The 16438-nt window shown below is 48.3% G+C and overlaps 7 protein-coding genes across 7 annotated transcripts; 3 read left to right on the top strand and 4 right to left on the bottom strand.

Annotated features, from left to right (window-relative positions):
- Nucleotides 1-495: 495 nt before the first annotated feature.
- FPRO_05336 (uncharacterized protein) lies at nt 496-2679 on the top strand (the record flags this gene model as incomplete). The annotated part of the gene is made up of 5 exons (XM_031230943.1): nt 496-621; nt 673-1137; nt 1186-1299; nt 1351-1540; nt 1592-2679. 5 exons carry the CDS (start codon nt 496-498, stop codon nt 2677-2679), a joined length of 1983 nt encoding a protein of 660 aa, XP_031081029.1.
- Nucleotides 2680-4840: 2161 nt separating this feature from the next.
- Nucleotides 4841-5170, top strand: FPRO_05335 (uncharacterized protein; the record flags this gene model as incomplete). The annotated part of the gene is made up of 1 exon (XM_031230942.1): nt 4841-5170. One exon carries the CDS (start codon nt 4841-4843, stop codon nt 5168-5170), a length of 330 nt encoding a protein of 109 aa, XP_031081028.1.
- Nucleotides 5171-6632: 1462 nt separating this feature from the next.
- On the bottom strand, nt 6633-8189 carry FPRO_05334 (uncharacterized protein; the record flags this gene model as incomplete). Its single annotated transcript, XM_031230941.1, has 1 exon — nt 6633-8189. The coding sequence occupies one exon, from the start codon at nt 8187-8189 to the stop codon at nt 6633-6635; it is 1557 nt and encodes a 518-aa protein (XP_031081027.1).
- An 890-nt stretch (nt 8190-9079) lies between these two features.
- Nucleotides 9080-10297, top strand: FPRO_05333 (uncharacterized protein; the record flags this gene model as incomplete). Its single annotated transcript, XM_031230940.1, has 1 exon — nt 9080-10297. The coding sequence occupies one exon, from the start codon at nt 9080-9082 to the stop codon at nt 10295-10297; it is 1218 nt and encodes a 405-aa protein (XP_031081026.1).
- A 273-nt stretch (nt 10298-10570) lies between these two features.
- On the bottom strand, nt 10571-12455 carry FPRO_05332 (uncharacterized protein; the record flags this gene model as incomplete). The annotated part of the gene is made up of 4 exons (XM_031230938.1): nt 10571-11408; nt 11468-11726; nt 11772-11888; nt 11936-12455. The coding sequence occupies 4 exons, from the start codon at nt 12453-12455 to the stop codon at nt 10571-10573; spliced, it is 1734 nt and encodes a 577-aa protein (XP_031081025.1).
- Nucleotides 12456-13216: 761 nt separating this feature from the next.
- Nucleotides 13217-13976, bottom strand: FPRO_05331 (uncharacterized protein; the record flags this gene model as incomplete). The annotated part of the gene is made up of 2 exons (XM_031230937.1): nt 13217-13568; nt 13618-13976. 2 exons carry the CDS (start codon nt 13974-13976, stop codon nt 13217-13219), a joined length of 711 nt encoding a protein of 236 aa, XP_031081024.1.
- A 943-nt stretch (nt 13977-14919) lies between these two features.
- Nucleotides 14920-15567, bottom strand: FPRO_05330 (uncharacterized protein; the record flags this gene model as incomplete). Its single annotated transcript, XM_031230936.1, has 1 exon — nt 14920-15567. The coding sequence occupies one exon, from the start codon at nt 15565-15567 to the stop codon at nt 14920-14922; it is 648 nt and encodes a 215-aa protein (XP_031081023.1).
- Nucleotides 15568-16438: the final 871 nt, after the last annotated feature.

Raw genomic sequence — 16438 nt, 5'->3', positions numbered from 1 at the left:
GCTTGTTTTGGGGAGCTTCACCGAGTCAATCATGAAGATCACGACAGAATACGACTCAGGTCCACACAAGCTCTACCATGCGCACGAATCATTTCCCTCTTTCCGCTCAGACCCCTGCTCAATTGGAGCTTTTTACCCCAACTCGAAAGAAATAAGCCATGATCGACAGTTTTTAGTAAACGTCATGATCAACCCCCCAGAATTTAACCGTTTTCCTCACGATCGTCCCCCCCGCGTTCGGGTAAAGTTGACTGGTGTCAAATGGCTCTCTCGGCAGTGACCATGATACGATCGTCAAAGTGCGGAGAAGCTTATCTTGTCAATTATTGGACCGCTTGTTTCCTGCAGGAACGGAACGGGGTTGGTTAAGCCGGTTGAATTGTGCAGGTTTGTGCCTGAATTGAAGGATACTCTATATATAAGACCGTTGGTAGCGTCGCAGTTTCTGGGAAGCTCACCTCATCTGCACGGCAAGGTCAATCGAAACCTGACATCATGGTTCGCTTCAGTTCAATCCTTGCGGCTGCGGCTTGCTTCGTGGCTGTTGAGTCTGTCAACATCAAGGTGGACAGCAAGGGCGGAAACGCCACTAGCGGTCACCAATATGGCTTCCTTCACGAGGTTAGTCTTGGCTCACCACTAGCGATAGTTGGGGTGCTAATTTGGGGCTAGGACATTAACAACTCTGGTGATGGTGGCATCTACGCTGAACTCATCCGTAACCGAGCTTTCCAGTACAGCAAGAAATACCCCGTTTCTCTGTCTGGCTGGAGATCCATCAACGATGCTAAGCTCTCCCTCAACCGCCTCGACACTCCTCTCTCCGACGCTCTTCCCGTTTCTATGAACGTCAAGCCTGGAAAGAGCAAGTCCAAGGAAATTGGTTTCCTCAACGAAGGATACTGGGGAATGGATGTCAAGAAGCAGAAGTACACTGGCTCCTTCTGGGTCAAGGGTGCTTACAAGGGCCACTTTACTGCTTCTCTGCGATCTAACCTCACCGACGATGTCTTTGGCAGCGTCAAGGTCAAGTCCAAAGCCAACAAGAAGCAGTGGGTTGAGCATGAGTTTGTGCTCACTCCTAACAAGAACGCTCCCAACAGCAACAACACCTTTGCTATTACCTATGATCCCAAGGTGAGTAACAATCAAAACACAGACGTGACATGTACTGATGCTTTGTAGGGCGCTGATGGAGCTCTTGACTTTAACCTCATCAGCTTGTTCCCCCCTACTTACAAGGGCCGCAAGAACGGTCTTCGAGTTGATCTTGCTGAAGCTCTCGAAGGTCTCCACCCCGTAAGTTTCACCATCTCATGTCTAAGGGGTAATCGCTGACATGTATAAAAGAGCCTGCTGCGCTTCCCCGGTGGTAACATGCTTGAAGGAAACACCAACAAGACCTGGTGGGACTGGAAGGATACCCTCGGTCCTCTCCGCAACCGACCTGGTTTCGAGGGTGTCTGGAACTACCAACAGACCCACGGTCTCGGAATCTTGGAGTACCTTCAGTGGGCCGAGGATATGAACCTTGAAATAAGTAAGTTGAATAGTGCTTTGTGACGGTTAGGCTCATGCTAACAGATTTTAGTTGTCGGTGTCTACGCTGGCCTATCGCTCGACGGCTCCGTCACCCCCAAAGACCAACTCCAGCCTCTCATCGACGACGCCCTTGACGAGATCGAATTCATCAGAGGTCCCGTTACTTCCAAGTGGGGCAAGAAGCGTGCTGAGCTTGGCCACCCCAAGCCTTTCAGACTCTCTTACGTTGAAGTTGGAAACGAGGATTGGCTCGCTGGTTATCCCACCGGCTGGAACTCTTATAAGGAGTACCGCTTCCCCATGTTCCTCGACGCTATCAAGAAGGCTCACCCTGACCTCACCGTCATCTCCTCCGGCGCTTCTATCGACCCCGTTGGTAAGACGGATGCTGGTTTCGACATTCCTGCTCCTGGAATTGGTGACTACCATCCTTACCGTGAGCCTGATGTTCTTGTTGAGGAGTTCAACCTGTTTGATAACAACAAGTACGGCCACATCATTGGTGAGGTTGCTTCTACCCACCCCAACGGAGGCACTGGCTGGAGCGGCAACCTTATGCCTTACCCCTGGTGGATCTCTGGTGTCGGTGAGGCCGTCGCTCTCTGCGGTTATGAGCGCAACGCGGATCGCATCCCCGGAACTTTCTACGCTCCTATTCTCAAGAACGAGAACCGCTGGCAGTGGGCCATTACCATGATCCAATTCGCCGCCGATTCCGCCATGACCACCCGCTCTACCAGCTGGTACGTCTGGTCCCTCTTTGCCGGACACCCCATGACCCATACTCTCCCCGCCACCTCCAACTTCGATCCTCTCTACTACGTCGCTGGTAAGAACGAGGACAAGGGAACTCTTATCTGGAAGGGTGCTGCGTACAACACCACCAAGGGCGCCGACGTTCCCGTCTCTCTGTCCTTCAAGGGTGTCAAGCCCGGTGCTCAGGCTGAGCTTACTCTTCTGACCAACAAGGAGAAGGATCCTTTTGCTTTCAATGATCCCCACAAGGGCAACAATGTTGTTGATACTAAGAAGACTGTTCTCAAGGCTGATGGAAAGGGCGCTTTCAACTTCAAGCTTCCCAACCTTAGTGTTGCTGTTCTTGAGACTCTCAAGAAGGGAAAGCCTTATTCTAGCTAGATGGCGGGCATTGGCCTGTATGTCGAGTTAAGATAGAAAGAAAATGTTCAAATATACTGATAGTAAATTGAAGAGTAAATGATTCAAACAGCTGACTCTCATTGTCCTTCAAGAGCGTGACTGACTGTACCTCGTCGCCACCGTCCGATCCTTGAAAGTTGATATGCCGCTTCAAAAAATAATTCTAATTCTTTCAGAATACTGAAGCCTTCATATATATCCTGAAACCACTCAAATCAACCCCTCACCAAGTGACCTCGTATTGCCATCTTTTTGACAAATGTCAGCCATCCCCTCCTGGGTCGATCTGTGCTTGTAAAGCATTATAGCTTTAGAGGCAAGGAGCAACTGCCAACGATTTAAGAAAGCTGTAGTGAAGTGGTCTCTACGTCCGAGCACCAAGTAGCTGCTATGGGTCATAACGGTATTGAAGCAGTCTGCAATTCCTCTGAATATTTGGCTTGGAAACTCTACAAAGACGTGTTATGGCTTTTCTGGCTGTAAAGCATTTGCCTGCAGTTAGAAGGACAAAGGCTTACTCTCACGAGAAAGGCTGAGCCACCTTTGTCTATCAGTATCAAGAGCAAGGAGCCACTATCGATCCCTCTGAGCCCAAACGTCCGCCTGGGCTCTAGGACAGCTTACGTGATATAAGCTGCCAAGTGTTAGAAAGGTTGAGGGTAAGCTGCTTCCATTCCCAACACGCAGAAAAGCGTATCCTATACCTTCCAATATTTATCAGCGCCAAATCTTCTCCGCTCAGGCAGGCTCTGCCTGCAATAGATGCCCCGCCTCGAATCACATCACTTCATAATTCGTCATACACATAGGCAGTTGAGCGTACTACCTCTACACAAACGCAACAACCGCCCCCTTCAGCAATCGGCATGTCTCAGGTCTGATCTGGCGTAAACAAGGTAAGGATACCACTCGCCAAGATTATGTTGTGGTTGATAGACTATTCAGATGACATTGGGAAATCTGCTGTGAAAATTCCAACGAGAGATGCTGGGCAATTCATATTTGGGATTCCATCCAAGTTCAAGTAATCACAGATACGTGTGACTCCCTCGCCTAATGCGGCAAGCAGTCAGTCAGTTTTTGAGATTGGATATTCCGTTAATAACGTCCATCCAAGCAAGACAATTTACAGTCTTGCCGTTAGGTGTGAATTGAGGCTTAGATGCAATGTGCTCTAATTATACTCAGTTGAATGTGACATTGCGTTGGCCAGAGTCTTCCGATACCACGCTATTCCTCGCGTTATGCACGCTGTTGGCTGAGTACGAAAAGTGGACTGATCAGCGCGGTGCCGATCCACTCCAAACAACGATTTTGGGGCCCAAAGGCAACTGCCTGACGAGCAAGAGATAGAGATTCAAGAGCGAACTGTGAAATGGCGTGAGGCTGCCGATCCAGATGCAAGCAAGGTTTCATTTATTTCAGCTGCGGGCGGACGGTTACTCTGCACCGAGATCGTCTATTTTACACCTTGATAGGAAGTGTCTTGTCAAACTCAGCTCCTGCCGCTCCGGCTACTTCTCCTTTGAGAATTCTTTGCGCTGATCGTTTGCAGCAACCTATCTTCATCACATGATACTGGTCAGTATCTACGTAACATATATCTCATATCTGTGTAGGAACCAGCATAAGGTGAAGATGCTTAGGAAAGTGCCGAAATATACAATTAATTCTCCGATGGGCCATACTAACTTACTATGTACAACTCACTCTACTTGATGACTTATCTCCATAACCTGAGGCATAGAAATATGGTGCTGACCCCGCATTTACTCATGATGCAACAACCAACTTTCACTCGGTCATCTCGATCTACCTTCAGCAACCAACAACCAACACGACACCTCAACTTCCTTGATTCAACCCACCAATCGTGTCTACATTTGGGGCTTCGACTTGCATAACCAACAAAACAAAATCTTTGATCTACACTTGGCGCTGCGCTTTGACAGTCAGCTCGGACATTCCCTTTTTCAAACTGTCTGCTGAAATTTACTTCTGGTACTACCCCTCGGCAACCAGCATTGGAAAGCGGCTCTCAAAAAAGCGATAACAACCGAGGGTCTAGGCAAGACAAAAGAGTGAAAACAACATAAATATCCAGCTTATCCCGCTCTTCAACAGTTCCCTCTACTCCAGCATGACATCCAGAAACCTCAACAAGACCTGGCGCGATATCGTCTTTGAGCAGTACGAAGCCGACCACGCAGCCGACGTCCCCTTTCCAATCCACTACTTAATCTACGGCGACCAGTGGAAAACAGATATCATCATTGATATTCCCAACAAGATTGACGTGCCCGTCTTCCGTCAAGCTCTCCTCCACGCCGCTAGTTCAAGACGCCTTGAAAAAGACCCGGCGTACAAGGACGACCTGCTCAGCATCCGAGCACGTATTCCGCCTTCTTCCCAAAGCAAGAATGATGCTCACTCGCAAGATGACGCTGCTGCTTCTGGCAACAGCGGCTAATGCTTGGAAGTTCACTATTTATGGTGATGGCGACTGCGAGTCGACTCCGTCCGGTGACCTTCGGGGAGACGGTAATCAAGGTACTTGCTCCATCCATACTTCCCAGTAGTATTATGACTAATGCCATCACGCCCGCTCAGGCTGTGAAACTATTCCCAATCCTCATAGAGGGTTCTGGCTTAAAGAAATGGGCAACTGCCAAATTGATCTATATGCCAACGAGGACGATTGCAATGATGGTGTACCGCAGCAGTTTTATGATGCGACCAATCAGGACGTCTGTATTGGTCCTCAGTTCCAATGGGACTACTATACGGTAGTTGGTTGTTAGGAAGTTCTATCGTACTGGCACCGTGTAACAAAAGCCATAAGCTATATATTATGTTGTTTTGAATTGGGACCAGTCCCATATTTAGGGCCTCTTTGTCTATGTGAATGCACCCCGTGCTTAGACTGCAAGTATATACAATAGCCTAGAACGCCATTTCGCATAGCTTCATCATCGTTGCCCTATCCTCAACGCTCCATTCAAATCCAAGCACAAAGTATTTGCTTAGCACAGTGTGCACGCACACGGAACCATATAAATGCCCGAGGTGCAATTTAGGCCGCGACAGCACCCATCGCGCTCTATATCATCCCTAGGCCGTCTGCGATTTTCTGTCAGATCTGCCCGCCCTTGCGGTCTTTGGAATTCTACATCAATATGTAAATCAGCTTGTGCGAATCTGATAATTAACATGGCATCCATACTCATAGGTTGTTGCGATCTCGGCTGAGACATTTGCACAGGCAGAGAAGCCTTCGCACCAGCGGGCTGGGCGGCTGGTTGGGGTTCAGAAATTGGCGACATATCGACGATGTAATGCTGAAGCTACAATACGAGTGATAATGCAGATACTAGAATAAATACCAAGTCTCTTGGTGTTGGCTCCCATAAATGATTGACAGCTAAGCCCCGATGGTGGGGCTTAGTCGCCCGAAGGATCGCATCATGCCCACTAAATGTGCTCCAACAAGAGGCAGAGCACTCAGCTTACGGGAGTCTAACCGAGATTTCACTCTAGTCTGCCTTGCAGGGTGCTAAAAGTGCCTGAAGGATTATGACCTTGACCTTTTGCGTGACCCAGTGACGTCGTATACGTGGAAAAACGTATCGTCTCATTGTTTCACTAGCAGGGTTCATGTCATCCAGCTCGTGCCAAGATAAGCTTATTAAACCCCTAAGGTTATGCAGAACTTCTAGAATCTGAAGCTGGTTTGGCCAACCGTTGCTATTTCCATTGATAAATAAGGAACCTTGCAGCGTATATGCGGTGTGTTGGCCACGTAAATTGCTCTTGTAGAATGGAGGCCGGGTAAATAATTTCAGGGTACCTTTGGAAGAATTTAAAGTAAAATATGTTCCTTAGCGACCTTGATTAATAAGAAAAGATAAAGCCTCTTATAACCGTTAGACTACCTACTTGAAAGCCTCCACGCAGAAAGGATTCGCAGTAAATGTCCCCTTTGGATCATACGCCTGCCTGATCTTCTGCATCTTCTTATACGTCTCTGGATCGTAATAAAACTGCCAAACATCCTTCATGTTCCAATCACCATACGATCCCCAGAGAACACGTCGATCCGCCTTACTAAAGTACTTCGCCCTACCCTCGTCATTCACCGCCTGCCACTTCTCAGCCGCCTCCTTCGTGCCCTGATAGAAGACATCCCAGGTTCCACCAAAGGTTGCATCTCGGAAGCAGTACGCTGTGCCGTTATCTGCGTTTCTGCGAAACATGGATTGTTCGCCGCCGTAGACTTGGAGCTGGGATGAGACCCAGAGACCGTTGTGTTTGTCTTTGATGACTTCGTTGATACGGCCGGAGAACCAAGATGACCAGCCTGTTTTGGAGAGCTTGGTTGAGGTGGTGCTGTTGGTGCGCTTGTCGTAGGGGTAGGGAAACTCGCGGGGGCTGCCAAACAGCCACATGGAGGCGATGACGGACATTGGGGTTCCTTCAGGAGCCTCCTTGACAATCTTGAACTCGTTTGGTACGTTCTTGATCTGGGTGAAGAGCTCGGGCGAATATGGCTCTTCGTCTAGATTGACCCATTGTGCGTAAACGACAATCATTGCGTACTTGAACTTGAGAAGATCAGCAATGTTGTCCTTTCCATCATGAACATTATCTGGCAGTTTCTGCTTAAGCTCATCCTCAGAACCAGGGAAAAGATCAAGCAGATTAGCCTGTCTGCTGACAATATTGACTGTAAAGTCGTAACCACGAGGCAACTTGGGATCCTCTCCCTTCTGGACAAGAATGTCGAGTAAAGCCTTGAGTGTCTCCTCCTTGTAAGGAAAACCAACCCAAAGACCCTTGGAGCCCTGATGATTCTTATCATCCTGAACTTCGATCTTAAAGTGTGTCAGAACACCGAGATTGCCAGGACTGCCACCAAGAAAACCGTAGAATAGATCTGGATGGGAGTCTTTGGTGACCTTGACTACATCGCCTTTATAGTCAACGATCTCAAGCTCACGAACCCAATCTCCAAGAAGACCGAATGACCGTGCAAGCATGCCGTAACCGCCGGTCTGAACGTGTCCACCAAGACAGACAGTAGAGCACTGGCCAGTTGGCATGAAAACCCCATTATCTTTGAGAAAGTCAAAGATCTCGGTGAGTTGCCAGCTAACACTAGATCTTAGGTACACTTTGCCATTTTCCCTGAGGATATTGAGATCAATGTTGGGACGACGGAAGGTAGGCTTCAAGTCCAGTTGGATGCCCTGGGAGCCAGTTGACGATGCACCGCTATATTGATGACCACCAGATCTGATGGCAAGGGGCTTGCCCATTCTCGCAGCGGCTTTGACAACTTGTTGGATGTCCTCGACACTGGCGGGTTGAAGGATCTCCGAGGGGTTCATGTCGCGACTGACACCATAGGTTGAGGTAGCGTAGATGTCATTGGCACGCTTGTAGGCAGCTGTGCCAGGGAAGAATTGGTTGCCTTGGAAGGATGGCTCCATTTTAGTGATGATAGTCATAGAAGAAAGGGGAGAAAGCTTGAACTGGTGGATTCATGGGGGATGCGGCACAAAGATAGCTGATTTGAAGTCTGTTCTTTATACCTGTTGTCCGCGCTTTGATGAGAGGCCATTTCAACATGTGAAGTCGCACAGGCCGCCAAATCACTCAGCTGAGTACCCCAAAATGCAAACCTGCATTCCAATATTTTCAGCTCCCATCTCACATCCAACATCAATATGCGCAAGCAAAAACGGGCACTCAGCCCGTTTCATTGCAGGTATGTGATAGACCAACGCGGTAAAGCGCGGCCCAGTCTAGACTCACCGGGACGGGCCGTGGCCAGTGACATGCGCAAGAATTGAATCCCGCCCTCATTCTTGGCTGCGGGGAAGTTGAGATCTTTTGTACCATGCCGGTAAGCCACAGGAATTCAGCTTGCAAATTCGAGAGTTCTTACTGGACAAGAGGCTAAGTTGAGACCGTTTTCAGTCAGCCACTGAATGTAAATACTGGACGATCATCCGAGTTGAGATATGTGAATGTATTAGCGTGCTTCTGCCGCGTCAGGTATAGAGGGAAAGTGTCTTTGTGATGTGAGCGTTGCCACTGGGTGGTATGGCAACGGATGAAGAGCCTTACTGCGTTCAGTTGGCTGTTGAGGTGAGCTTGTACCGTTGTAGCATAGATTGTCTGCGACAAGGCATGTGAAATCTCATTGCAGATTGAATGGTATTGGCATTGATCTAAACTGGCAGAGTGCTAGCAAGGAACTACTCCTTCGCCAGTATAAGATCAGTAAGTGTCTCCTACACAAAGTCCATATTCCTCGCCAAGAAGCCCAAACACGACCAACACATTCAAACAATCTTCAAATTACACAGAGCGCATAATGGCTCCTACCAAAGAATCTTCGCGTGCCGGTATTCACCTCGGCGTAGACTTCCAATACGACGAAGTCAACTTTGATCCTACCCCTCCTCCCCCAAGAGATGACCCTGATCCTCCTCTGGGTATCTTGAGCAGCTTCACTGGAGCCTGGACCGGAACTGGCTTCAACAACATCTTCCGACCAAACTCTGTCGCCCCCACTACTACCACCTTCACCAATCCCGTCCTCCCTGCCCCTCCCTCTCCCCCAAATGTCTCAGTTCTTGAACTCAATCTGACGCAAGAGGATCTCGTATTCTCTCAACCGTTGGGAAAAGTTCCCAATCGTGGTCTTGAGCAGCAGAATGACATTATCATCAATGGTGTCACGTATCTCCAGACTGTGAACGATGTTACCAACACTGCTACAGGAAGAGGTGATGGTACCAAGACAGGTATTCACACTGAGACTGGCTTCTGGTTGAATGTTCCTCAGACCAAGAATAATCCCGTGGAGGGAAACACGCTTGTCCGTCTTGGCTCTATTCCTCATGGGACTACTATCAACGCACAGGGTAGCCCTCCAGACGTAACTCCGGGACCACCGCAAATTAGCAAGCGACCAATCAATCCTTTTGTGATTGGAAAACCGAACGATATCCAAGTCAAGCCTAGTCAAACGGCCTCTCTTAATAACACGGCTCGTCTACCTCAGGATCTCACTCTCTTCATTGAACAAGGAACTATCACCCAGGCCATTCTTGACAACCCAATCCAGATCCTTCTCGACATCAACAGTCAGCTCAACATCACGGAGACCAACACTTTCACGGTCTCTACCCAGTTTGCTCCAACACCCGGCGGCGGCACAGCAAACATCGCTTTCCTTGTCGGGGCTAGTAGCCAGGGCCCCAATGCGGATGCTGTGCAGATGGAATCTACATTCTGGGTTGAGACCATCAAATCTGAGATCATAGTCCAGGACTACACGCCTGGCAAGCCTCTTCTTCTGCAGCCGGCCTACAAACCGGCTCAGGGCAAGACAACGCCTCCGCTTCCGACATTCTCTGTCACGCCCCCTGGTCCTGTCACTGGTCCCAAGACGATTCCCGTGACTTACACACAGATTCAGTACTCGCAGACTGTTAACCTTAATTTCAATGGGTTGACCTGGCCGCATTTGTCGCTGGCTACGTTGGTGCCTTCTCAGCATATCGAGGTTGACTATCCATCCTCTTGATGGAGAAGCCATTGGTGGTAGCAGAATACAGGAGCAATCAAGACCGAAAGAAGGTTTATCAGCTCATCCAGGACGATGAATGGATGAAAAAGAAAATGAGATCAATCTATAGCAGCTAGCCTTTTTCTAGTGTCATCCATATACATATACGAAGCAGTTTCGTCCCTTCAATTCTGTAATACTAACGGACTTTTTATCTGAGCCATCCGGTCTTTCTGCTAGCCTTTCCGTGCATGAGCTTGATACCAACCTGTACTCATGACCTGTGATATCTCAGTCATCCTTCTGCAGCTCAACTCTATAACCAACAAGCTCAAGCTTCTCAGCCGTCCCATCACTACCCTTACCAGATTCGGTAAACACGAAATGCTCATGAGCTAGAAGCTGATACACAATACGATCCAAAGATGCCCAAGTATTACAGTTCCCATCAGGCCACGCAAACAGCGCATTTGCTTCGTCGTTATCCTCTGCAGACCCAGCAGTCGCCATCATTCGCCACGACGATTCAGTATCGCTCTTGAGACCTGTGGGGTACAAGCGGAAGCGTACCTCTCCCGGAGGCGTGGGAAAGGTTGGTGGTAACCCGATGCTGAGGTAGGTGCTTGCGATGTCAATGCCTCTGACTGTCCAGTTCGTGATGGAAAAGCCAGGCTCATCATCGAGGGAGAGAGTAAGAGTAGAGTTGGTCTTGTTGTCAGTGTATGTACCACCGTAAACCTTAGCAGCTTCATCCTTGCCAGCCTCTTCCACAGCAGGTAGGAGTTCTTTGACGATTTCTGAAAAGAGAGTCTGAAGAAGACCACCGCTGACTTCAGGACCAGCGTTGAGAAGCGTGATGGTCAGGTTATAGTCAGGAATTAACACGAAAAGTGAATGATATGTAGTGATATCACCAGCCTTGGTGTAGAACTCAATGAGACGACCATCTTTGGTGACATTGTCAGCTCGGAATATTTCCCAAGGATGCCCAAGTAAGATGCCTCTTGACGATGTACTCGTAGCAGGCTTCAGCCACTTCCTCGTCTCAACAGGACTTAGAAGTTTGTTCTTGAGGATGGCGTCTCCAAAGGCCATCAAATCATTGATCGAAGAATAGTATTCTCCAGCGCTGGTAGTCAAGCATGTCAGTGCCTATCATTCAGTGGAAAAGTACCTGACAAAACTTACGGGTCGCCATAGCCAAGAGTTGCATTCCACCACTCATCATTCACAGGGATGAAACCCAAGGAGTCATCGGGTTTGGAGTAGAATGTGTGCTCCATTCCATTAGGGTCCCAAATTTCCTTCTTGATAAACTCCCCCGAAGATATGCCACTGACCTTCTCAATGATAAACCCCATTATGGCAAATCCAACGTTTGAGTAAACTGGGTTCACAGCGTAAGGCGCGTACACGGGGGGTCTTTCGCCAAAACGTTCGAAGAAGTCTATAGACATAAGCACTGCTCGATTAGGAATTTGAAAGAACTTACCTTCTTTGGTACATTCTGGGATACCTAAGAGACCAGAGCAGTTGAGGCTTTTGGATGGGTCAGCTTTCGGAAAGCCAAGTCTTGTCCAGTCTCCGTAAGGCTCGACATCGGTTGCCACTGGACTCATTAGCACAATATCAATTCTTGATTAGGCACATACCTACAGTCAGCTGGTATACCGCCAATATGAGACGCCAATGCACCAATAGTGACTTGATCCCAGTCAACCGCCCAAACAGCATCTTGCTTTCGAGCTTGTTTGTTCAATGCGCGAAGTTCAGGGACGTATTTCGTGACAGCATCGTCAAGATCAACCTTGTGGAGTTTCAACAAGGCCAGCACTGGGAAAACTTTTGACACACTGGCCAAGCGGAAGACTGTATTGGAGTCTACTTTCTCGACCCCACGAGGGTCAACCTTTGGAGGCGTACTGGCGAATTCGAGTAGGTAGTCATCTTCGTAGGTTGATTTTATGGCGACTGCTATGGAAGACAGATTAAAGGGAGCAGTCTCTTCTTCAAGTCTTGCTTGAATAGCAGCTACTGCTGACTTGACTGAAGAATGGGTGGATGGGTGGACAGGAGCAGGGAGGACGGGGCCCAGGGGAGGACAATGGCCTCCCCGAGCTGCGAGGGAGCCCCCCACGAAGAGAGATGTGTAGGTAAAATATTGAAGCGTCTTCATCTTAGCTCAGAGCTTCACTCAGACTCGAAATCTATCTGGGAAACGGGAATAGCAGGTAATGCGCTACTCACTACATTTATACTCAGCCAGATACTCTAAAGACCGACGGCTAATTAGCCCTCGTCTGCGGACGAAGGGATTACAATGATTAACAATATTGCTTACTCCCCGGCAAGTCCAAGTCATGAGATATCCTACGTAAGCTTATGGCGTTCCAAGATGACGAAGGATTCATCATATCACGGTTAGAAAACTACCAGATGAAGCATTAATTACCATTCTTGGATTCAACCTCCCACGCCCAATAAGATTTGTTACGTTTACAAATTGCAAATAAGACTAACGTAGGCCTTGAACAGCTGAAAGAAAACAAACATCGAGATCTTGCAGCGGGAGATCATGGTGTCTTGGCAGTAAGACGATGTCAGCTGTGCGGCTCAATCAGGCTGCTCACAGTCGCTTGATGACGTAAATACGGGGAGGACAAGTCCCTGTAGGTCCGTATCACGGAGAGATTTATATAATCTTTTGTTCTTTTCCAGGATCTTATTTGGGACCTAATGGTCTGAACCAGTGGTTACATGGATTCATGTCATTCATTAATATGGTATATATAAGTAGTAGCTCATCTAGACGCATCACTCCGTCTAAAAACGAAAGGAATATATAATGCGTAGAGTTAGATCCTCGCGCGAGTAATTAATATGTGACATAATGTTCATCATCTATAACGTCCTTGGCTGGTGGGCCTGGCACAGCTCTTAACTAGCTTGAGGACCGCAGAGCTTTGTGAATGTGATGTCATCAACATTGATCGTAAGCTGATCATACTCCCCGGAGCACTGCAAGACAAGCGACAGGTCAGCCTGAGCAACAGCGTTGCTTCCACTTGACCAGGTCTTGCTCTCGGAAGTCCAACCGGTGTAGCCGTCGGGATAAATAGGCATGAGTGTATCGTCTCCGACCTGGGGAGCGATGCTGCACGAGAAGCCAGCGCCGACATTGACGCCGGAGAAGACGCCCCAGTTGTATGATAGTCGGTAGGTGCCGTCGAGATTGGTCAGAGTCTGGGAAATCTGGGCGCTGCCGCCGCCATTTGAGAAGACGAAAGAGCTGGAGTGCTGTTAGCGCAGGCGAGATGCAGAGAGGTAGTGATAATTACATGGCATTGGGGGCGGAATTGGCGCCGTCAGTGATGATCGAGCCGTCGCCGAACCAAGGTGATTTACTGCTGGCGCTGTCATCGAAGCCGGGATTGACAACGACCTGGGTTTCGACGCAGGCGGGCGCTTCGGTGGTCGTCGTGGTCTCAGCGACGGCAGTAGAAGTGGTCCCCTCCAAGGCCGTAGAAGTAGTCTCCACAAGGGCAGTCGTTGCAGTGGTAGCCAAGCTCGTAACAGTCGTGTCGGAAGCGATTGTCGAAGAAGCCTCAGCAACGGTCGTCACGGTCGTGGGTCGGCAGGGGCCAGCTTCGACTCCAAGGATGGCGAGAGCCACAGCGAGGATAGAATAGCGAACCATTTTTGCGATTGATTAAACGAGTGGCAGCGACTGAGACAGCGCAGGTAAACGAATGTAAGGTTGCAGAACGCAAAACCGGTTCAACGGTATTTGGGCGTGGCGCCTCCTTTTTAATGCCCGCTGTCAAATTGTCAAAAACGCTCCGAAGGTGGTGTTGGCTGGACGCGAATTACTCGTTGGCGCCGCGCTAATGCCAATGGTTTCAGAGGCTATCAAAGTCTAGAGGGATTGAATCCGTCAGTGTGTGGGGGCTGATGATGTGTACCTTGCATCTAACGCGCATCTAACGCAGTTGAGATGGTCTACGGGCAGGGGTATCTCAGCCCCAGTGAGCTAACAAGGTCGTTGATGAAAAGGGACTTTGTGCCTGGAATAAGCAATAAGCCACCTGAGAAATGGCAAAACAAATAGATCAAGCAGTGTCTGACCCGGTGGTATAATTAGCAATAGATTCTATTTTCTTTGCAAGCCGCAAGGATGGAGACTGACGTTCTTTCACCCAGATCGTTGCTAACATGAATGAGGCCAACATCACCCGATTGACTCACAGTCTATAACAAGCATGAGCTCTCAAGCCCCGAGGATTTGACCTCTGCCTTTTTGTCAAGCTCGTTCTTTGGTATCGCCCAAGCTCAGATAGAGCTGCACGCCAGGTGTCGACAGTTGATGGGGCTTGGTCTACCATCTATGTTGATTGTATGGGCTACGTCGGCAGGGTCGGAAAGCTCCAGATTACTTTCCAGTCGTAGAATGAGGATATTAAAGCCTCATTTATATTTAATGAGCTTCCGTCATGCCAAATTTACTTTTTTAATCTACTCATGTGGAGAAACGAGGTCTGCTAAAACAATGAAGACTCTGACTAGGACTAACAGAAAGATGAACGAGAGACAGTAGGTGTGAGTATGAGGGTGAACTAGTAAAAGATACTATCAAAGGAAGCCTAAGGCCAGTCTAAACTCCCATCGGAATCAGGCCTCTTCATAGTGAACTCAGCTGGCTGAGTTACATTGATCACAATCGGCTCTTTCTTCATCTTTTCATCTGTCCGCTCAGCCAACGGCTTACAAAGGAGCTCTTCCATGCTCCCTTCAAACCATTCCTTTATAGTAGATGCCTTATCAATCCCAACTCGATAAGTATGACCATTCTCGAGATTCTCCGCACTCCACCATTTCCAAACCTTGGGCTGCTTTGCAATTGCCTCCTTGTATTCTTCTACAGTGCTATTCTCAGGGAGTTCAATGCTTCCAACTCCACTTTCTATGCGCGATATATATCCGTTCTTAGTATGTTTCTGTCCAGGATGTAGTGTAAGGAAGCACCCTTTGTTGTCCTCTCGCAAAGACCCTTGGTGACCGGGCCCAGGGATAGAGATTATATTTCGACGAGCCTCGGTGCCAGTCTCGGTGTCAGTGAAGGTCAGACCACCTTCATTCATAGGGGATTCGAAAAGACGGATATCTTTAATAGGGAACGTGATTGGGCGATTGTGTTGGAGGAAAAGATCAATAGTGATGCCATGGTGATGTTCCGCTTCCAAGTCAAAATCGATGGATGAAGTGGAAATATGTGCTTCGATGAAAGGCATAATAAGCAATATTTTAAAGATGGGCCACTCTGAATCTAACGGAATATGATTATATGACGAGCAGCTTGTTTGCACCAAGTGAGTAAATAAATAAGGCTTAAGAGACCTTAAAAGATTAACTTAAATTGGCTACCTCAGATAAGGGAAGCCAAGCTAAGATACGCACGGTCCTATTAATCTGAGCCATGGTTTTCCCGGCAGATCAGCTATTTCGAAGAACTGCTTAACCTGTAGCGAAAGATATATGATATTGTATAAAATATAGCCTGCAAAGTCACTGTTGTATGATAATGGAGGTCTTTATCTTTAGGTACTATAGCCTAGTGGCTTTGCGCAACATATAATGTGGTCTTGCGTAAATGACGTGACCACCAAACTGTCCCTCAAATTGCCTGACAATACATGTTGCATACATTGAGAAATTGAAAAAGAACCAAGAGTTGCTTATAAACTGTATCTTACTATAACTGGCCAAGTAGAGCACCATAAGGTAACTAGAGAAATACTTTAGTTTCAGTGAGTAATAAACGCTAGCGACAAGGGTTTGTGTTCACACACGCCGAATATACCGGGATAGTAGATACAGGGTAGGCTAAAATAATCTCCAGCTCAAGCCACCGCGTCTGCCAAGAGACATCATATCTCAGCAACCATGAAACACACCCTGTTGCTGATAAAATAATATGATACCATCACCCCGCACCAGCTGTTCAGCAAGGTAGGGCACTATCGTACAACAACACACGCGTTGTCTCCAATGGGTCGATGAGACTACTTCCCTCGACCTCCGTCCCCTCAATACAACGTCACCCGATTGGGCGGATAAATACATTCAGCCCAGCCGGATATCACCAACATGCATTTGCCCAAG

Source organism: Fusarium proliferatum (assembly GCF_900067095.1).
Source record: "Fusarium proliferatum ET1 genome assembly, contig: FPRO_scaffold004, whole genome shotgun sequence".
Lineage (NCBI taxonomy): Eukaryota > Fungi > Ascomycota > Sordariomycetes > Hypocreales > Nectriaceae > Fusarium > Fusarium proliferatum.
This window is presented reverse-complemented; position numbering and strand designations above follow the sequence as displayed.